The sequence below is a fragment of the Bactrocera dorsalis genome, chromosome 2, assembly GCF_023373825.1.
Source record: "Bactrocera dorsalis isolate Fly_Bdor chromosome 2, ASM2337382v1, whole genome shotgun sequence".
Taxonomy (NCBI): domain Eukaryota; kingdom Metazoa; phylum Arthropoda; class Insecta; order Diptera; family Tephritidae; genus Bactrocera; species Bactrocera dorsalis.
Window position 1 is genome coordinate 32,598,069 of NC_064304.1, and position 18,451 is coordinate 32,616,519.

Here is an 18,451-nt window from a genome sequence, read left to right on the forward strand (position 1 = left end):
GATTTGTACACAGTAAGTGAGGTATAAGCTAGGTATATAATTTTCAAATATTTGTTTAATAATTTTGTGCAGACCTCAACAAAACTCTGTTTATTCCGCATATGCAGTCAGTAGTTAATTTTAATGTTAAATATGTACATATATTTACTATATACCTCTGAAGTCTTCTCTAACAAAACGGACCTCTTCTAAGTACATATCTATAAAACTCCCTAGGCAATTATATTGAATACTTGTAAGCTGGCATCTTTACGAAAATAATTTTATGCCCTGAATATTTCTCTGCGAAGCCACAAAATACTATATTCATGAGAATTAAATAAGTAATAAATGCTTGCATTGCTCCAATAACGGTAACTTAATACAGGCAATGTGCAAACTTGCCACTGCTTAAGTCAATTGAAGGGAAAGAGAGGCGATTTTGTAGGCTACATACTCACAGTAAATACGACTGAAGTCAAAGTACGCAGCTTCGAAATGCAGTTATATGCCTTTAAACACATATACACACAAACACATATTCATACATGCAATTATCTAATTTTCGAAAGCTACTAAACTGCCGGAATACTAATATTTTTGAGCCGCAATACACTCAATTTGCTTTAATGGATAATTGCTGTTGTACACACACACATAAATACATACATTAGGGTAGCCGGTTTCGCAATTTTATTTTTTTCTTTTTTCAGTTTTTGCCCTAAAACTTGTTTCCTATTTGCAAGTGATTTATACGACCTGGATTACTCATACGACATGTTGTACTGCATTGACACAGTACATTTAATGCATGACTTTAAAGAAGACTTGCTTTGAAAAATTTATTTTTAAAGCCGTTTTTGTAAAATTTTGTGTTCAAATATCACTCTTCTAAAATTGTGGATTTATTTGCTTTTAGACAAAAAATTTCTAGACTAAAGCACAAGCCTTTAAATATAAAAAAAATTCATAGTAGATTGTTTGTTTACCATAATATTATACAAACGTTTTATACCGCCACAAAAAGAATTAAACTTCAGGTGGCGTTTGCAGAACACAAACAACTTGGAACATAATGAACACCCTAATACACAAATATGCATAAATAAATATATGTGTGAATGTGTATTGGTGAGTGCTATAATATTAGATCTTTAATTCTTCTCAATACTCGTGCGAGCTTCCAAGTCGACGCGTTGAAGTGCAATGTTTTGAAACTTTAGGTGAGCTTACCCCGAAGAAGCGGAAGAAGTAGCAGCATTATGATTTTAGCCTTTGGTAATCTGTTTATTTATTTAAACACTGCGTACCAAATGCATAAATCTTAGCATGACTTTGTGTGCAACAACAACACCAGCAACAACAGCAGTTGATTCGAACTAGTCCCAAACTCATGGGGAAATAGTACCGTTATAAGTGCTGCTAACATTGTAGAATGACAAGCAGTTGTAGACAGAATTATTTACAATTGTTGTAAATTACAATAACAAACAAATTTACTTTACATGTGTGCTTAAGTATGTATAGTTGTGCGTATATACCTTGAGTTTATTGCTCAAATTCTCATAGTTGAAGCACTTTCACTTGAGTGTTGCAAAATTTATTGCTTGTATGTCTAGAATATCATTATATTTAAGTTTGTCTTAAGCCTGAAAAGTAATGTGTGTCCATATAAGTATGCAGCTGAGGGCATTCCAAACATTTTTGCTTACGTATATGTTCTATCGTTTAGACATTACCAATTACTTAAGAAACTTTTAGAAAACTACCGTTATTTTGATGATTCGAACAGTTGACTTATTTAAGCCTCTTTAATATATACCAAGCATACGTGAACTAAACACCTTCCATCATCTAGACAGAAATACTGCTCACCCTGTGGCATGAGTAAAGGGGTTTTCGTCAAATCGAACGACCGAGGTGGCAATTGACTGGGCCATTTTGTGAGATAATGCGTTCAAAAAACTTGGTTTTCAATAAATCGATTGTGAGATATTGTTCAAGTCCATATCATCCAATTTGGGCCAAAAATATTCGGTTATCTTTGAGTGGTAGCGAAAAAGTATGTCCCAATGACGCCGACGTCCAATAAACCGCACCAAAGCGTAATTTTTCCGGAATAAAGCATTGAGTGTTTAGGTTCATAACTGCGCCTTAACTGATGGAGCGGGAGATAACCTTATCGGTTAACTCATTTTGGGTTAGTATTTCGTGTAATCAGGTTTAAGTTCGCCCAAACCACGCAGATATACTTAACTGATAACCGAAAGAAACTTACAGTAGCATCGACTTTTGGACGAACTTTCGAGATTAGTATTAGTTACAAGGAAATATCGTACCTGTCCACAAGAGGGCAGCATTGATACAATATTTCAGTATGAATTAAGACTAAATCGAAACTCGAAGCAATATTAATTTTGCCTATTTTCAGAGACAAATTATAATTAAATTAATAAATTTCTAATTTTTAATTGCAAAAGACGCTTCAACCTGCCGTGTTAATTCATCGTTTCTGCATTTCTAGTTGCCAATTCTTATCTCACTGCACGTGAATCAACAATTTCTAATTACGTTGCATAAGCAGCAATGTTGAGTGTTTGTAATTGTTGTTGTTGCTGTAATTGTTATCCTAGCAATTTAATATTTCATTACCGCCGGCTACTGCCACAAACAGCAACTGCGTGCTTGTAGGCCTAACGCACACACACATAAGATATATAAATGAAATGCTGTATGGCAATATCCACATACACATACACACAGTGCAGAAGATATTGTTTAATGACTACCTGTTTTACAGTTAAGCGTTGTTTCATTAAACATTTTCTTAACAAAAACAATTATAGAGAAGCACAGAAATTATTATAAAATGTATTGTGTGTATATACTTATGCATGCATATATATTAGGGTGGGTGAAAAAAACCTTATTTTTTATAAAAAAAATTCTCAACTCAAAACATCAAAGTTTTTTAAATAGTCTGTAGGTTTTATGTTCGCAGAACTTAGATTAAGCGAGATGTGAATTTATCTATATTAGGGTGGGTCAAAAAAATTATACTTTTTCGCTTTTTACGTCAAAAAATTTCCTATAAAACTATAAGTTTTGCAAATTAAAATGACTTTTTTGTTGTTGAGTTATAAAAGAAAAAAATGTATCTTAAAAAAATTTAACTTTACCCGTTAATGTCTTTTAAATGGTTAGGTTTACAAAAGATTCGTAAGAGACCGTTTCTCAGAGCATTCATTTTTGTACAAAATCAATGTAAAAGGATATTTTTTCAAGTAGTTGAAAATAAGATATGGATTTTTCCTTCCGATAATAAGAAAAAAATAGAAAACTGTAAGGCGGAGTAACTGTAGGAGCTCTAACTTGGAGAGATTTTGAAGGAAGTGTCTAAGGACCTGTTTTATAAAGTACCAGGCAACAGAAAAATCATTTTTTTGGACTTACCCTAATATATATATATTATATGCAATTGTGTTTGTTTGACACACAATTTTGGTAAACTTGTGCGTAGCAATTATAGTTATAAGTATATTATTTTAGTGCAAAGGTCACTTGAGGCTATGCACACTTATATATACGTATGTATATGGAGAGAAATGTGTGTTAATGATGTATTTATGTATGTGTGGGTGTTCGCATACTTTCTTATTTGCATGCTTGCATTTATTCTAGCATTTAAGCATATATTTGCCAGCCAAACAATATGGAGGACCATACATATTGGAAAACTATTGTTATATAACATTTAACTAAACATTTCTTTATACATATATATGTACATATGTAAATCTACAGTTAAATTAATATTTATGATCATCAATTTCTATGCGCGTTAAGCAAATAAGCAATGATTTCCATCAAGTGAAGACAGACTTATTCATAAAAGAAACCTATAGATTGTCTATATTATCAATATATATAAATATGTGTATGTATATATAACATACATATACAGTAAATACCCAGAATTTCACTCTCCTATTTGCAGCTATTAATTTTCTTCTTCTTCTTCTTCTTCTTCTTCTTCTTCGTCTGCCAGCAAATGGAATTAACATTTTTGTCATTGTTTAATTCTATCATTGTGGTTGTATTTGTGGTTGAATTATGGTTTCATGTATAGTTTTTGTTATCTTGGCTTTTGCATTTTCACACTAATACATATCTACATATGACTTATATGAGAAAGTGCATATATACCCAATATACCCAGTAGTAAAGTCAAATGAGCTGCCATTGAGTGAAAGAAAAAATGCAAAAAGGTGAAAAATCTATACTTCTTCTTCTTCTTAATTGGCGTAGACACCGCTTACGTGATTATAGCCGAGTTAACAACATCGGCTGGTTGTTATTATTCATTGGGGGTGTATTTTTTTACGTGGCGGGTCCCGAACCCAGCGCACAACCCTATGTAGGGGATATTTCGCCTTCTCACGTTAGCTCGCCCTCAAATGGATGATGATGTACCCAGAGGATACTTGGTCAAAGACCGGAAGTCGTGAGCTGCTTGAGTCATATGTAAAATAATCGTTTCTGGCCACTCCCACGTGAATGGCGATCAGAGAACTTTCCTCACTTGCGTGAACTTCTACTCATGACTCCATCCTCTATACACTATTACAAAATAGAAATGTACAGTTACATAAATGAATACTACAATAGCCAAATTACCAGTCATGAGTTGCAATCAGCCGATATTTTTCCGCTTGACCCGTTCCACCAACGCTTAACGCAGCCTGGTTACTCTCTCACGGATTAATTGTTCTCTTTATCTTAATTGGACACCATTATAATAGCAAAATTATATCAATTCTTAACTTTTTACTGACTGAAAATATAATTTGCTGTAGAATAAAGGGTCTGACAAATTCTTTAACTTGATTTTGATCCATCAGTTTGTATGGCAGCAATATGCTGTAGTGGTCCGATCTAAACAATTTGTTTGGATATTGTACCGTTGTTATAGATAATAATGCGTGCCAAATTTCGTAAGGATATTTGGCAAAATAAAACAATTTCTATACAAGATCTTCATTTTTAATAGACTTTTTATTCGGCGCTATATACTACATATAGTGGTCCGATATTGACGAGACCGATAAAAGAGCGCCTTCGTGAAGAGAAAAGGTCATGCACGAAACTTTAGATTGATTTCCCAAAAACTAAAAGAGGCAGACTGAAACATTTTCTAACTACACGGCTTAATTCTATAAGTATCAGGTAAATAAATTTTTCTTAACCAGGAGTTATTATATTATATATTATATTCGCTCGGCAGCTGAGGCTACACAACTGAACGGGCATGGTTTTTAATCCGATCAAGATATAGAAGACTAACATATAGAAGTCAATCATCAAGTTCTAATATACACTCCATCCCAACACATAGATGACCAAATTAGAATTAAAGCCAAATGATTTTTAGTTAGCCCTAACCGTCTAATCGCACGAGTATAAATTTGACAGGTGTCAGATCATTATTTTGAGTGAAGCAACTTTTGGTATTTTGAAACAATTTCGCGTGTTAATAAAATAATGCCCTTTAAATTTAAAAATATAAGAACCTCAGGCATCAAGGATTGCTATGCTAAGAACACGTCCGAAAGAGGTTCTTAACGAGGAAAACACCAAAAAAGTTCAAAAAAAAATTTTGAATAAGCGTCAAGTGAAGTTGGTCGAGAATGCAGGTACTCTAAAGATATCAACTGAATGTGTACATCATATCATTCACGGTTATTTGGGTATGAGAAAGCTCCGTGTAAAGTAGGTGCTATGCAGGATTACTTTTGATCGAAAACGACGACAAGTTGATAATTCGGAGAAGTGTTTGGATATACTCAATCATATAAACCCGAAATTCTGCATAGATATCGATATGTGATAATGGATGGAACTCAGCTTCATCATTTTACTCCAAAGTCCAACCGACAATCCGAGTGGACTGCACACGATAAAACCGCTCCTAAGCTTGGCAAAAGGCAACAGTCAGCTGGCAAGGTTATGTCGTCTGTGTTTTGAGATGCGCATGGAATAATTTTTTATGACTACCTTAAAAAAGGAAGAACCATCAACAGCGACCATTGCATGGAGTTATGGGACTATTTGAAAGACGAAATCGTCAAAAAACGGCAGCATTTCAAGAAAAAGAAAGTGCTGTTTCACCACCGCAATGCACCGTGTCACAAGTTAGTGAAAACGGTGGACAAATCCATGTTTTAGGATTTATATTGCTTTGGCTTCCACAGTATTCTCCATATTTGGCCTGCGGCGAATATTTTTTATATAAATGTATTTTGCTATGCAAGGCCGGGGATTTTTCAATTGGCTCGTTAATTGAGCCAATGCAAATTGGTAATAAATGGCGTTGGTGTGACAATAAACAAATCATTTAAAATTCGCTTAGGAAAATTGAAAGTTCTCATTAAATTCTGCAATGTTTATGCAGTTTATCTAATTTACTGTTATTATACACAATTATGTGACAACCGATTATATGAAATTAATAAGAGCAATTACTGTTCACACACACACACACATACTTGGATGCATGAGACGAGATTTCGCACCAAAGGACTGAGCCGTTCTCGATACGGAAAAGCATTAACTATTATAATTAGCTGAGAGTAAATGATGGAAATTGCAGCCTTTATGAAGTGTTAAAGTAAAGCCCGGTGAAAGGATAATAGTGACAACATTTAGTTAAATTTAGCAAGTAAAATTCATTTCTTATAATAGAAAATTAGCTCTTTAAACAAAAGTATCATTTAAAGATCCCCACTTCGTCTCGATCATGTCGAAATTGTCTTTCGCAATCAATAACAGTAGTCGTCACAGACGATTACAAACCAATTTTTGGAAGAAAGGCCAATCAAACAGTTCTATCTTGGAATTTTCGAAGAAGTCATCATTATTAATTCTGCTACCGCATTCTTTTCATTTCAACTTTAAATACTCATATCCTTAAATCGCATCTTAAAAGTAAGAATATTATAATAATATATATTAGTATTATAATTTATTATACGTAGTCCAAGATCCAGCAATCGAATTGTTTCGCCAGGTCGCTACGAGGGCAGAGGAATCGTATTTGAATAAATGCCTGGTATACAAATACTCGTTACTTCCGCCAATGTTCCCATCAGTACTGTATCAATCTTATATGTAAACCCGGATTTTATCATATATTATATAATCTACCCAAAATCGGATGTGTTTTTTGCTTTCCGCTCTATATTTCGCCATGTTTGACAAATCATATGGGTTCAAGTGTATGTTCTCAGTTAGTCCTTAATATTAACTACGTATCACGTTCTGGGGTCGGGTTATGGAATGACATGCCGACTTGTTGCTTATTTATAAAATTGATGACCAAAAAACTAGAAACGAAATCTTGCTCTTCTTTTTCACCTACATACGCCCAACTCTTCCATATATCCACACCAGACTGTTGTCGACTCATTAACGTACAAAATTTTCGATAATATCCGTCAACCACACACACATGTATCCTTTACTCTAAAGGTGAAAAATTATATAAAGCCGCGGTTCACACTGCTGCTCACAGTTTCATATTTCATATTCCATCAGTCGTGTGCCCTCCAAACGAAAATGGCGGTCAAAAAGTGGTCACCACGCAACACGTCCTCAATGTCGAGAACCGCTTCAGCGAACATCATTATTGCTGTGCTGAAGGCACTAGGCTATTGGCAATGGACAAGAGACCCACACCAACCATACATCGAAAAAGTCGAACGTGCATACCGCATTGTGCTGCACACAACGTTACCATTCACTTTCATTGCGTTAATGTTGACGGGTGTGTTATTATCGCGGGATCTCGATGAGATCGGCAGTATACTACACGTATTGCTAACCGAATTCTCCTTGATCGTAAAGACATTGCATATTTGGCGAAAAGGTGGCGTAGCCTGGCGCTTTATGCACGAAGTGGCCAACGATCCCATATACGATTTGCGCCAACAATCCGAGTGGACCAAATGGCAGCAGGCCCAGCGTTCGTTTGCCATCGTTTCGAACACATATTTTGTGGCCGCGACCACCGTTGTCGTGTTCGCTTGCATCGGTGCCATGATGACACCAGCCGATGTCTATGTTTTGCCAATGAACATTTATGTGCCCTTCGATTGGCATCATCCGCGTAGGTATTGGTATGCATGGACCTATAACACCATTGCCTCATTGATGACAGCCACCGCCAATGCTATGTTGGACTTGGTAAACTGCTACTTTATGTTTCATCTGTCATTGTTGTACAAATTGATTGGTTGGCGTCTGAGCGCTTTACGGCGAAGTGCAAACGAACCACCAGTGATTGAGCAAATGTCCGAGATCTTTCAAATGCATATGAAAGTAAGAAGGTACGGTACTTTATTAATCGCATAAGTTTCGAATATAGCAAATTAATTATTTTTTATTGAGTATCTTACCAGATTGACGACTGAGTGCGAGACTTTGGTATCTATTCCGGTTTTTTCGCAAATTATTCTCAGCTCTTTCATACTCTGCTTTTGTGGCTATCGGCTGCAGCAAGTAAGTGATTGCAACACAAAATTTTAGTTTTTGTATCAAAAGTTTTTGCGAAGTTTTGAGACATAAAAGCGAAGAAAATTGACGAAACGTTCGCAGAAATTAAAAACTCCGTATACGAACTTAGACTAAACGTGAACTTGATGCTTTTAGCTGCTTTATTCATTACTACTCTTCTATATATCTAGATGGAGATCATGGAAAATCTTAGCATGCTTTTTAGTACAGTTGAATTCGCCACAGTGATGGCTGTGCAAATCTTTTTGCCCTGCTACTTTGGCAATAAGGTAACCGAGTCCTCAGATGCTTTGACAGATGAGATCTTCAACTCGGATTGGACAACATTTGATGTGCCGACGCGCAGATTTATGATTTTATATATGGAACTTTTGAAAAAGCCAGCTAATTTGATGTCTGTCAACTATTTTATAATTGGCGTGGATATTTTTGCAAAGGTGAATATATGAATACCTATATATTCATATTATATTGGCTGTGGTATCAAATATGTCCAAGACTTTTTGGCTTCTGATTATATTAGATGTCTACCTGACATATAATATAAAATGTACACATAAGGAAAACAATGTTTCTAATTAAAATTCACTTTTATTTTTTCATTTTTCAGACCATGAAGAATGCCTACAGCATTTTTGCGTTAGTCCTCAACATGAATAATTAAAGGAAGTAGGTATACCCGTGTTCGTTAAGTGTAATTACTTCGAAATGTCGAAATCTTCTATTTCTCTTTAACTCCGCCTACAAATCTGATAAACTGAAAATAACATTAACTCTTTATTGAAGAGAATTTTTTTTTCAATTACTATAGTATAATTCAAACAGTTAATAGATAACTGTTTATTAATAAATAAACTAGTGCACTGAGACTTCATAGAACACTTCAAGTATTGCGTTATCATTCAAATCAATTGTGATGGCATTGTGTAGGGGTACTTCAATATATTTTATAAGTCAATTTAACTAATTGATGTTCGTGATATCTGATATTGATATTATTATAAAGATGAAATGATAAGTCTACTAAACAGCGCGTATGAGGTTCTATCGAGCGTATTGTGTAAAAAGTTAAAGCCCACCGTCATCAAACTGATTGGATCTTATCAGTGTGGCTTTAGACCTGGCCAATCAACAACCGACCAGATATTAACCAGGCGCCAAATCTTTAAAAATACCCGTGAAAAGAGAATCGACACACACCACCTGTTCGTCGATTTCAAAGCTGCTTTCGACAGCACGAAAAGGAGCTGCCTTTATGCCGCGATGTCTGAATTTGGTATCCCCGCTAAACTAATACGGCTGTATAAACTAAGGTTGAGCAATATCAAAAGCTCCGTTAGGATCGGGAAGGACCTCTCCGCGCCGTTCGATACCAAACGAGGTTTCAGACAAGGCGACTCCCTATCGTGAGACTTCTTCAATCTGCTGCTGGAGAAAATAATACGAGCTGCAGAATTTAATCGAGCAGGTACAATCTTTTATAAGAGTGTACAGCTGCTGGCGTGTGCTGATGATATTGATATCATCGGCGTCAACACCCGCGCCGTTAGTTCTGCTTTCTCCAGACTGGATAAGGAAGCAAAGCAAATGGGTCTAGCAGTGAACGAGAGCAAGAGGAAATATCTCCGGTCATCAAACAAACAGTCATCACACTCGCGACTTGATGAGTCGACATTGCGAGTTTTCGAGAGAAAAGTTCTGCGAAAGATTTATGGTCCTTTGCGCGTTGGCCACGGCGAATATTGCATTCGATGGGACGATGAGCATTGACATAGTTCAGCGAATTAAAAGGCAGCTTCATGGTTAGGTCATGTCGTTCGAATGGATGAAAACACTCCAGCTCTGAAAGTATTTGACGCAGTACTTGCCGGGGGAAACAGAGGAAGGGGAAGACCTTCACTCCGCTGGAAGGACCAGGTGGAAAAGAAGCTGGCGTCGCTGGCTTCGCTGGCTTCGCCAATTGGCACCACGTAGCGAAAAGAAAGAACGACTGGCGCGCTGTTGTTAACTCGGCTATAACCGCGTAAGCGGTGTGGCGGTGAGAAGAAGAAGAAGCTAACTCTCCTAAGTTGATAAAGATATGAGAGCACAAGTGTTTTGTAAAAACTAATCAGTTGATTTTTCCGTATAAATTGAGCCAGTTGGAATCCTGTAGGTGTGGAAAAACTTTTGTCATTTACCAGGTCTCAGAGGAACGCTGTAATGACATAATTACGGAAATAAGTACCAATAATAAGTAGTAAACCGTAAAATACAACTCTACCCGTCACATGATATTACGACCAAAAAATACGTCCTAAAGCTCATCAGCTTCCTTCCCATACTAATATTTTTTTCTAATTTTATTTATACATACATGAGCATCAAGCTTGGAAGCCTTCGAAAAGCGATTAGAATTAAAAAACCCTCTATCAATGCAAAAACATCTTTGATAGTTGCATTATAGACTTTCCTTCAATACCTTCAATATCCAATAGTAGTCTCCAAATAAACCAGTTTCCCACTATCACCAAACCCGTTATATTTACTATAGCGTCTTGTTTTATTTGCTCACTTGACAAAAATCTAAGTATGCATGTATGTTTCAAATTGAATGGCAATATAACTTAAATTAATTCGAAAAATTTGCAATTTATTTGCTTTAACTTTACTAGCAACAGTTGTCATTTAAATTGGAAAATATCTAACACAGTTGACAACTTACAAATATTATTTCATCTACTTGTTTCCAAAATTGTTTGCACATTAAATAACAATTGAGTTTTGTCTACAGTTAAGTTCTAAATTTACTCGTTAATTAAAATAAACTTAATTTCACATATCCTGATAACTTAAACTATATTTATGTGTTGTGTGTTGAAGAAAACATGTTAAGCGATTGTGTAATGCGAGGAAAAGTTATCTTTATTGCTTAACATATCGCTGCCATTTTAACGTATCATTTTCTTAAATATGTATGTGTAATTCTCGAAGGATTATCGTTTTCGATATTTGAGTGTACATGAAGTTGTTCATCATTCATCTTAATAGATGTATCGTATGGACAACTCAGAACGCCGCTCCGATGTGGTATCTAAAAACTCCTATATGTATATTGGATACTAGACCCTTACAAATCAACAAAGTGCAGTTTAGGCTATGTTTTCTGGTTTGCCGAAGATATGGCTACTAAGGCAGAGCAATGGAGGAGAAAGTGCCTAAAAATAGCTTCCGACAGGACTTTAGCCTTTCCACGCGAATGCCTAGTATACAGTGTTAAGTAAGCGTTTGCGGTAAGATGAACTTTGCTTAAAGCAAGTAGTTTAGTAGATCTTCTGTGGCTGAAAATGGTAACTCAAAGTTATTTTATAGTCATACATTTTTGGTTGTTTTTAAAATTTTCAGTATATCGTAGTATCTAAATTCTTTTTCACAACTCCTCATAGGCTCCAACATTTTTTTTGGTTTTTTGGTGACATTTCTTGGCCTTAAATTCACATAACTGATTACATCGAGTAAAATTGCTTTAACTCAGTTCTCTTGTCGTGATTGACAGCATCTTGCCCTCATTTAGAAGAACAAATACTAGAACTCAAATTCCTATTAATTATATTGTATTTAGATATCTATAGACGAAAAAGCAGGCACAAAGCAACGACTAGTCAAGAACTTTATTTTCGTAGTATTGACGAGTGATTTACCTGAACGAACCAAAAGTCATTTATTCAATGTTGCAACTGTTGATACTGCCAATACTACCGCTGTAGTCACTTGTCTTTCGCTTGTAAGACTTTGTTCATACTTTTAGAATTCTTTATTTGTTCCTCCAAATCTGTAACGTCAATGTTTTGTTTGAGTTTGCTGAAAAGCCAGAAGTCACACAGAATTAAATATGGCGACGTAGTTTTTTCGGCTCACCTTTGTCACAATATTCGGCCAACAGATCGTATGTTTCCGGCTCGTAAATATAGATCCAAGAGTCATCGCCGGTAATATCATGTTTCATCTCATAATGGTAGTCGGAAATTATTGTTTCACAAAAGCGACGCGACGCTGTTATTTGAAAAAATTAATTGATTTTGGAACCAATCGTGTTTTCACTTTTCTTAGGCCCAAATGATCTTTCAAAATGAGATTTACTGATCCTTTTGATATTCTCACGATACTAGTAAAATCTCTGACTGTTAATCGTCAATTCTCAAGAGCCATTTTTTTTATTTTACTGAAGCGTTGATCACCACTTGATGTTGATGTTCGTCGTGAGCGTGCTTCATCGACAACGTGTTCTCGACCCTCTTTGAATAATTTGTGCCAGTCAATTTGTTTCTAGCATACTTACGGAGTATATATAGTTGTATTTGAAATACAATTTTCCAATGATCGAATGATTATTGATTATTATTTTCTTCTTGGAGCTTTGGAAAACTGTGCGACTTTTTCAGTATATGTCATTCATTTGAAGCGGGAGCAACTTTTTTCCATTAAATATTTCGCACTTTGTGCCTCAAAAGTTATTTTTTGGGAACGTTCTTCTTCAAGACTTTAATGTGAAAAATATCTTAGCTGAAAGTCATTGCATTTTGGTGCGAGCTTGCGGTGCATATACTCTAGCGGAGTGGTCATATAAAAATTTTGAAAGACGAGGATCGCCCTAAATAGCCAAAATAATTTGAAGATATGGACTGATAAAAGTTATTGCCTAATACAAGAAAAAATCGCTGAATCTTTGGGAGTCACTCAAGCAGCCTTTCAAAACGTTTAAAAACAACCGAAAATCGTTTAAAGGAAAGAAAGTTGGTGAAGTATGAATTAAAGCAAAGACACTTTAACAGACTTATTAGAAATGCTGTTTGAATGCTAGAAAAATAATTCACTTTTGGATACAATAATGACTGATGATGAAAAATTGATACATTACGACAATCTGAAAGACGAAAACTATGGCGGCATTCATTGATCTGCCTCTGTTGCAAGACCGTTTAAACCATATTTCGGAAACAGCAACTGGGAAGTTTTTCCTCACCATCCTTATAGTCCAGACCTTGCCACCTCTGACTGCCATTTTGTTCCGATCGATGCTGAAGTATATACAAGTAGTTCTCAGCAGAGTAGAGTATAAAATAAAATAAAATAGAAGAAAATTCGAAAGTATTTCTTCACAGTCACATGGTGATATGGAGTAAAACTGCAACAAAGCTGTGCAGTTTTTTGCTATTTAAAAATTTTTCTATAGAAATAACATGTAATCATGTAAAATGAGTACATATGTATGTATATATGTATATTTGTTTAGCTATGCCACCTTGTTGTTGCGTGTTTAATGCGGTGTACACGGTGTGTCAAGGGGACCACTGAGCTTTACTGTAACATATCCATATTATGATAATTAGTTCATGTGATTGCGTTGTGTTAGAATTTCTACATTAGCGTTTCCTTGTATAAAACCACACGTTGTTGTTGTAGATAAAATTATGCTCATGTGAATGTGCATATGTGAATGTGCGTATGTGTGCACGTGTGTGCCTTTGCGTGTTAGTTAAGCGTGCTTGCTTAATATAATTAATTTTGTAAATTTTTTTAAGTTAAAGAAAAAAAAACAAAAAAAAGAAATAAAAACAAAAACAAGCCACAAAATGTGCTGCATATCAACAATTTTAATTACATATATATTTACACTTATGTCTGTTTGAAATCGCCCACCAACACAAGCATGTACAAAAGCGTGTCTCACATTTATTTGCTCGCTGTTTATTTGTAGGTGATTCGGCCACCTGGTTGGCAGTGCTGTAACGGACATGTGTTGTGCAACAACTGCCGCAGTCGTTCGGTCAAATGTCCGGTGTGTCGTGTGCCGTTAGGACCCAGAGGACGCTGCCTGCTCGCGGATAAATTATTCACCGTGTTGGCTGAGAGTTTTCCCTGTGATGGCGGTAAGTTAACCACAAAAAACAACAACTCACTCAAACCAGGACGCTTAGTTTTTGGAAATCCAACTTCGCGCATTTTTTGTAACTTTTTTTTTCTAAAATGTGAGTGCATTAGAAGCGTATTCGTTGGGGGGAAAGTCCGGCTGAAATGTTGTAGCATTTTGTAAGTATCTTGGCAATCTCATTAGTTCGCACAAATGACGTACTTATACCAGAAGTTGCTTGGATTTAAGGTGATTAAGTGGGGGGAAAGCGTTTAAAACTCAAAGTATAGTATGAAAGAAATACCGTAAGGGAAATTTGAATGCATTGGGGGTGTTCTAAACGCAAACCACTGAAATCAATGTAATCATTGGAAAATCAGGTTATGTGATACCCTAACACGGATCGATTGCAAAGGACCATGAAATATGAAATCTCTAGAAAAGAGCTAATATTAGACCTTTTGTTCGTTTAGTTTGTTGGGTAGTTATATGCAGTAGCGGCCCAATATCGGTGGTATTTCGTCAAATGCCCAGATTCTTGGGAGGAAAAGGGCAATTTTATAACCCAATGCTTAACTTCCTCCCACCTAACCAATGTGGATCTGTAAATTCTTTAACGTTTAACAAAACTGTGAATACCTTTTGGTTTCAAGACTATAGTATCAATATGAAAACGAAACGTACGCTTATTGTCCATTGAAACTCCTCGATCAACATGTTTTTACATTTTTTAACCAATCAACCAAATTTTCTTTTTGTAACAGACACCTTTCATCAATTGAAATATATGATGTAAAAAGCCTTACGTCATCGCCATATAAACATATTTGAGATTTTTATGACAGACGAGATATCGTTAATAAATAACAAGAACAGAATCGGGCCAAGATGACTATCTTGTGGAACACCTGAAGAGAATATTAACTGAATCGGAAAGATTGTCCTCAAAATGCTTAAAAGATCGAGACTAGTTCGCGTATATACATATAAACAGATTCTCAGACAGACATTGGTAAACTGACTCAACTCGTCACTGTGATCACTTAATTATATGTTCGTATTTTATAGAGTATCCAACGGTTCCGTTTAGGTGTTGCAAACTTCTTTACATACTTGATATACCTTGTTGAGGGTATATAGTATATACTACTGTTATCAAATTGAAAGGAGAATTTTGTCCATTTGATCTCCTTCAAAGTAATCCCTGCCCGCTGCAACGAATTTTCCAGTCATCATAGCACTTGGAAAAATTCCTCGCCATGATGGCCATCAGAGCCTTCTCCGATTCAGCTTTTATATCCTCAATTGAGTCAGAACGGTGTCCTCGGAGTGGTTATGTTATTTTGCTGAATAGCTTGAAGTCACACGAAGGTAAATCAAGCGAATGCGGTGGCGAATTCACTTTAGAGCCTCACAAAACGACACGTATCCCAAATACTAATAAAACTTTGACGTGAAATTTAGCATAGATGTCACTAACAGTGCTACCAACTTACAGAAAAAATTTACCAATTCGAAAAAAAGCGAAGCATAAATAAAAAATTCACCTTTCAATTTGATTACTGTAGTATATATAAACGATCTCCTCGAAAAATATTGCCTGGCGTTGATACTCGTATTAAATATTTCATTTGAAATCTAAAACAGTGTTCTTCGTTGGAGTGATTGTAAAAAGGAGCTCTTAGAAAATTCATAAATTAACAGGAACTCTGGTCGATATGAGTTTCCCTCCGATTCTCCATAAAATCGTTAGATACTCAGTTTTAAAAAAGAGCGAGGAATAGATGAAAAAAGGATGCAAAAAATAGTGCGACTTTTTAATTTAAATTTCGTCCAATGATCCATCGAAATATATTTTTTTATGACCGTCAGTAACATCAGTGCTAAATATCACATCAAAATTATCATAACAGTTTAGTATACGTATGTCCTTCTAAAGTTCATAAAATGCGTTCGGCGTTTTCGTTCGATTTTAGGGAGTGTAAAATTATTCAATAAAGGCGTTCCTTTAAATTTTGTGTGCGGAATGAAATTTCCAGTCCGAAATTTTCAGAATGTTGGAAAAGGTCTCCGGTGATAATTCAGAGAAGGTTAGAACTCATTGACGACAAACCACGTCCGAAACGGCTATCAATATCAACTGATGATCATTACGTCAATAAAACAAAGGTATTGGGGCTTGAGAATCGACGACCAGAGATCTTACTGTCATCGTTGGGATATCGAAAGGATCAGTGAAATCCATTTTGAAGGATCATTTAAGCCTTAAAAAAAATAAGAGCACGATTGGTTCCAAAATTACTCAATTTTTTTCGAAAAACAGCGTCGTATTAACGTCTGTGAAACAATGCTTTTCGACTACCGGAGTGTTAAGAAATGTATTTTTACTGGCGATGAGTCTTAGATCTATCCTTACGGCCCAGAAACAGACGATCTTTCGGCCGAATATCGAGGCAAAAGTGAGCCGAAGCCGAAAGATCGCGTCAAAGCAGGCCAAAAAAAAGTTTATGTTGACAGTTGATTAACGAGGTGTGGTGAATCCCTTATTCTTTCCAAAAGGCCAAACTCTCAACAAGAAATACTATTTGAATGTCATGCGTCATTTGCTTGATGCTAACCGACAGGTGTTGGTTAATGCATCGTCGCATACCGCATTGATTTTTTGTGAGTTTTTTTGCAGACAATGAGTATTATTTTGAGGACGACATAGGTTTTGAAGAATAAATTAAAAATGTTAAAACTATGAACAAAGTCTTACTTTTTTCTCATTGTAGTATATAATTTCTATAACTGCTTTTTGTACTAAGGCAAACATAGAATATATGCAGACCGCAAACCAATGGCCTTTCCTTTCCGGAAAATAAGAACAACCCTTGCATATAGATTATAATACAGTTTTCCCATAAACTAATCGCTGTGAGATTTTCTTGTCATGACACAACAAACTTCCTAAAAAACGACGAGAAAAATAAAAATTCGAAAAAAGAAAGCCAAAAAAATATAAATAACTGAAATTCTTAAAGGAAAATATACTTCAACTTGTTGCCCCTAATGACCTCTCCAGTGCCCAATTACAGTTATGCAGCACTGCGCCGCTATATGCTGATAACTTTTGCAACAATCATTAGAATGTGCTTATTAATTTCCGTTTAGTCGCCGTTGCCACTGACAGCACTTAGCTCGGTCGTCCGCTCGTCCGCTCGCGCGCTTACTTTTGTCATTCGAGTCTTCAGCAGTTTCGTTTACACTCACCGTGACTGCCGCTGCGTGACGTGTCGAACTCTCGACGCTATCTGACTTCCTTTCCTTACATTTTTTTCTTGTTACTGCCTCTTAGCACTGTTGGGGGCCGCAAGTTTCATCTGCTATTTTTCCGAGATTTTTCTTTTATGTTCGGTGCAGTTTGTTTTTTATTCACGCGCTTCAACTTGTTAGCGCGTCCTCAAGTTTTCCAAAATGACGTTCAAATTTGCGTTAAGATTAAGTTGATGTTTACAACCATTAATGATGTCAAATAGACCTCTGGGCGTCAATGACAGTGTAGAAGAAATAAAAGTAAAATTAAGAGCAAAATTATTAGAAAATGTAAAAAAGTGTTGTGTGTGTCGTTCCTTGGTTGGTGGAGTAAATTATTGGATGACACTGCGTGAATTTTATGTTACTTAAGTGCTCTTTGCCTGTAGAATGTGGATTGACATGACCTATCTCGTCGGCGTCATTAAAATAATGAAATTTAATAGAGTCCCTTTAAATAAGTTTTGCCTGTGCACAGCTCTTTGAATCTCGAATCTCGAAGACTGTATTAATGAGTGTAAACGGCGGCTGATAATCGATAAATAGAGAAGTTCGAGGGTTAGATAAAGTTGGTTTTGTTGAGAAATCCCTAATAACCTAAGTAAAATTTAAGTGCAGATTTCAGATTGGTTGGCAGGTAGGAACGTATTAGCATCCATAAAACAGAACTGAAATGCGGAGTTTTGAAAAAGTCAAAATGAAGATTAGTGTGGAAGG

At 35.8% G+C, this 18,451-nt stretch overlaps 2 protein-coding genes across 2 annotated transcripts in view; both read left to right on the forward strand.

Annotated features, from left to right (window-relative positions):
* The window catches only part of LOC105231821 (uncharacterized), a 58,712-nt gene that overhangs the window by 28,036 nt on the left and 12,225 nt on the right, over nt 1-18,451 (forward strand). Inside the window, exon 4 of the mRNA XM_011213295.4 lies at nt 14,288-14,459. Coding sequence (XP_011211597.2) covers nt 14,288-14,459 — 172 coding nt within the window. The remainder of the gene's footprint in view (nt 1-14,287; nt 14,460-18,451) is intronic.
* Nucleotides 7,539-9,437, forward strand: LOC109579941 (odorant receptor 94b). The gene is made up of 4 exons (XM_049449683.1): nt 7,539-8,363; nt 8,436-8,535; nt 8,721-8,987; nt 9,161-9,437. Exons 1-4 carry the CDS (start codon nt 7,594-7,596, stop codon nt 9,212-9,214), a joined length of 1,191 nt encoding a protein of 396 aa, XP_049305640.1. The 5' UTR covers nt 7,539-7,593; the 3' UTR covers nt 9,215-9,437.

Excerpts from the sequence above, each read along its gene's own strand:
- LOC109579941 (XM_049449683.1), top strand. The coding sequence starts at position 7,594 with ATGGCGGTCAAAAAGTGGTCACCACGCAACACGTCCTCAATGTCGAGA. Across the intron at positions 8,364-8,435 it reads ATGCATATGAAAGTAAGAAG|ATTGACGACTGAGTGCGAGA; the intron begins GTACGGTACTTT and ends GTATCTTACCAG. Across the intron at positions 8,988-9,160 it reads GCGTGGATATTTTTGCAAAG|ACCATGAAGAATGCCTACAG; the intron begins GTGAATATATGA and ends TTCATTTTTCAG.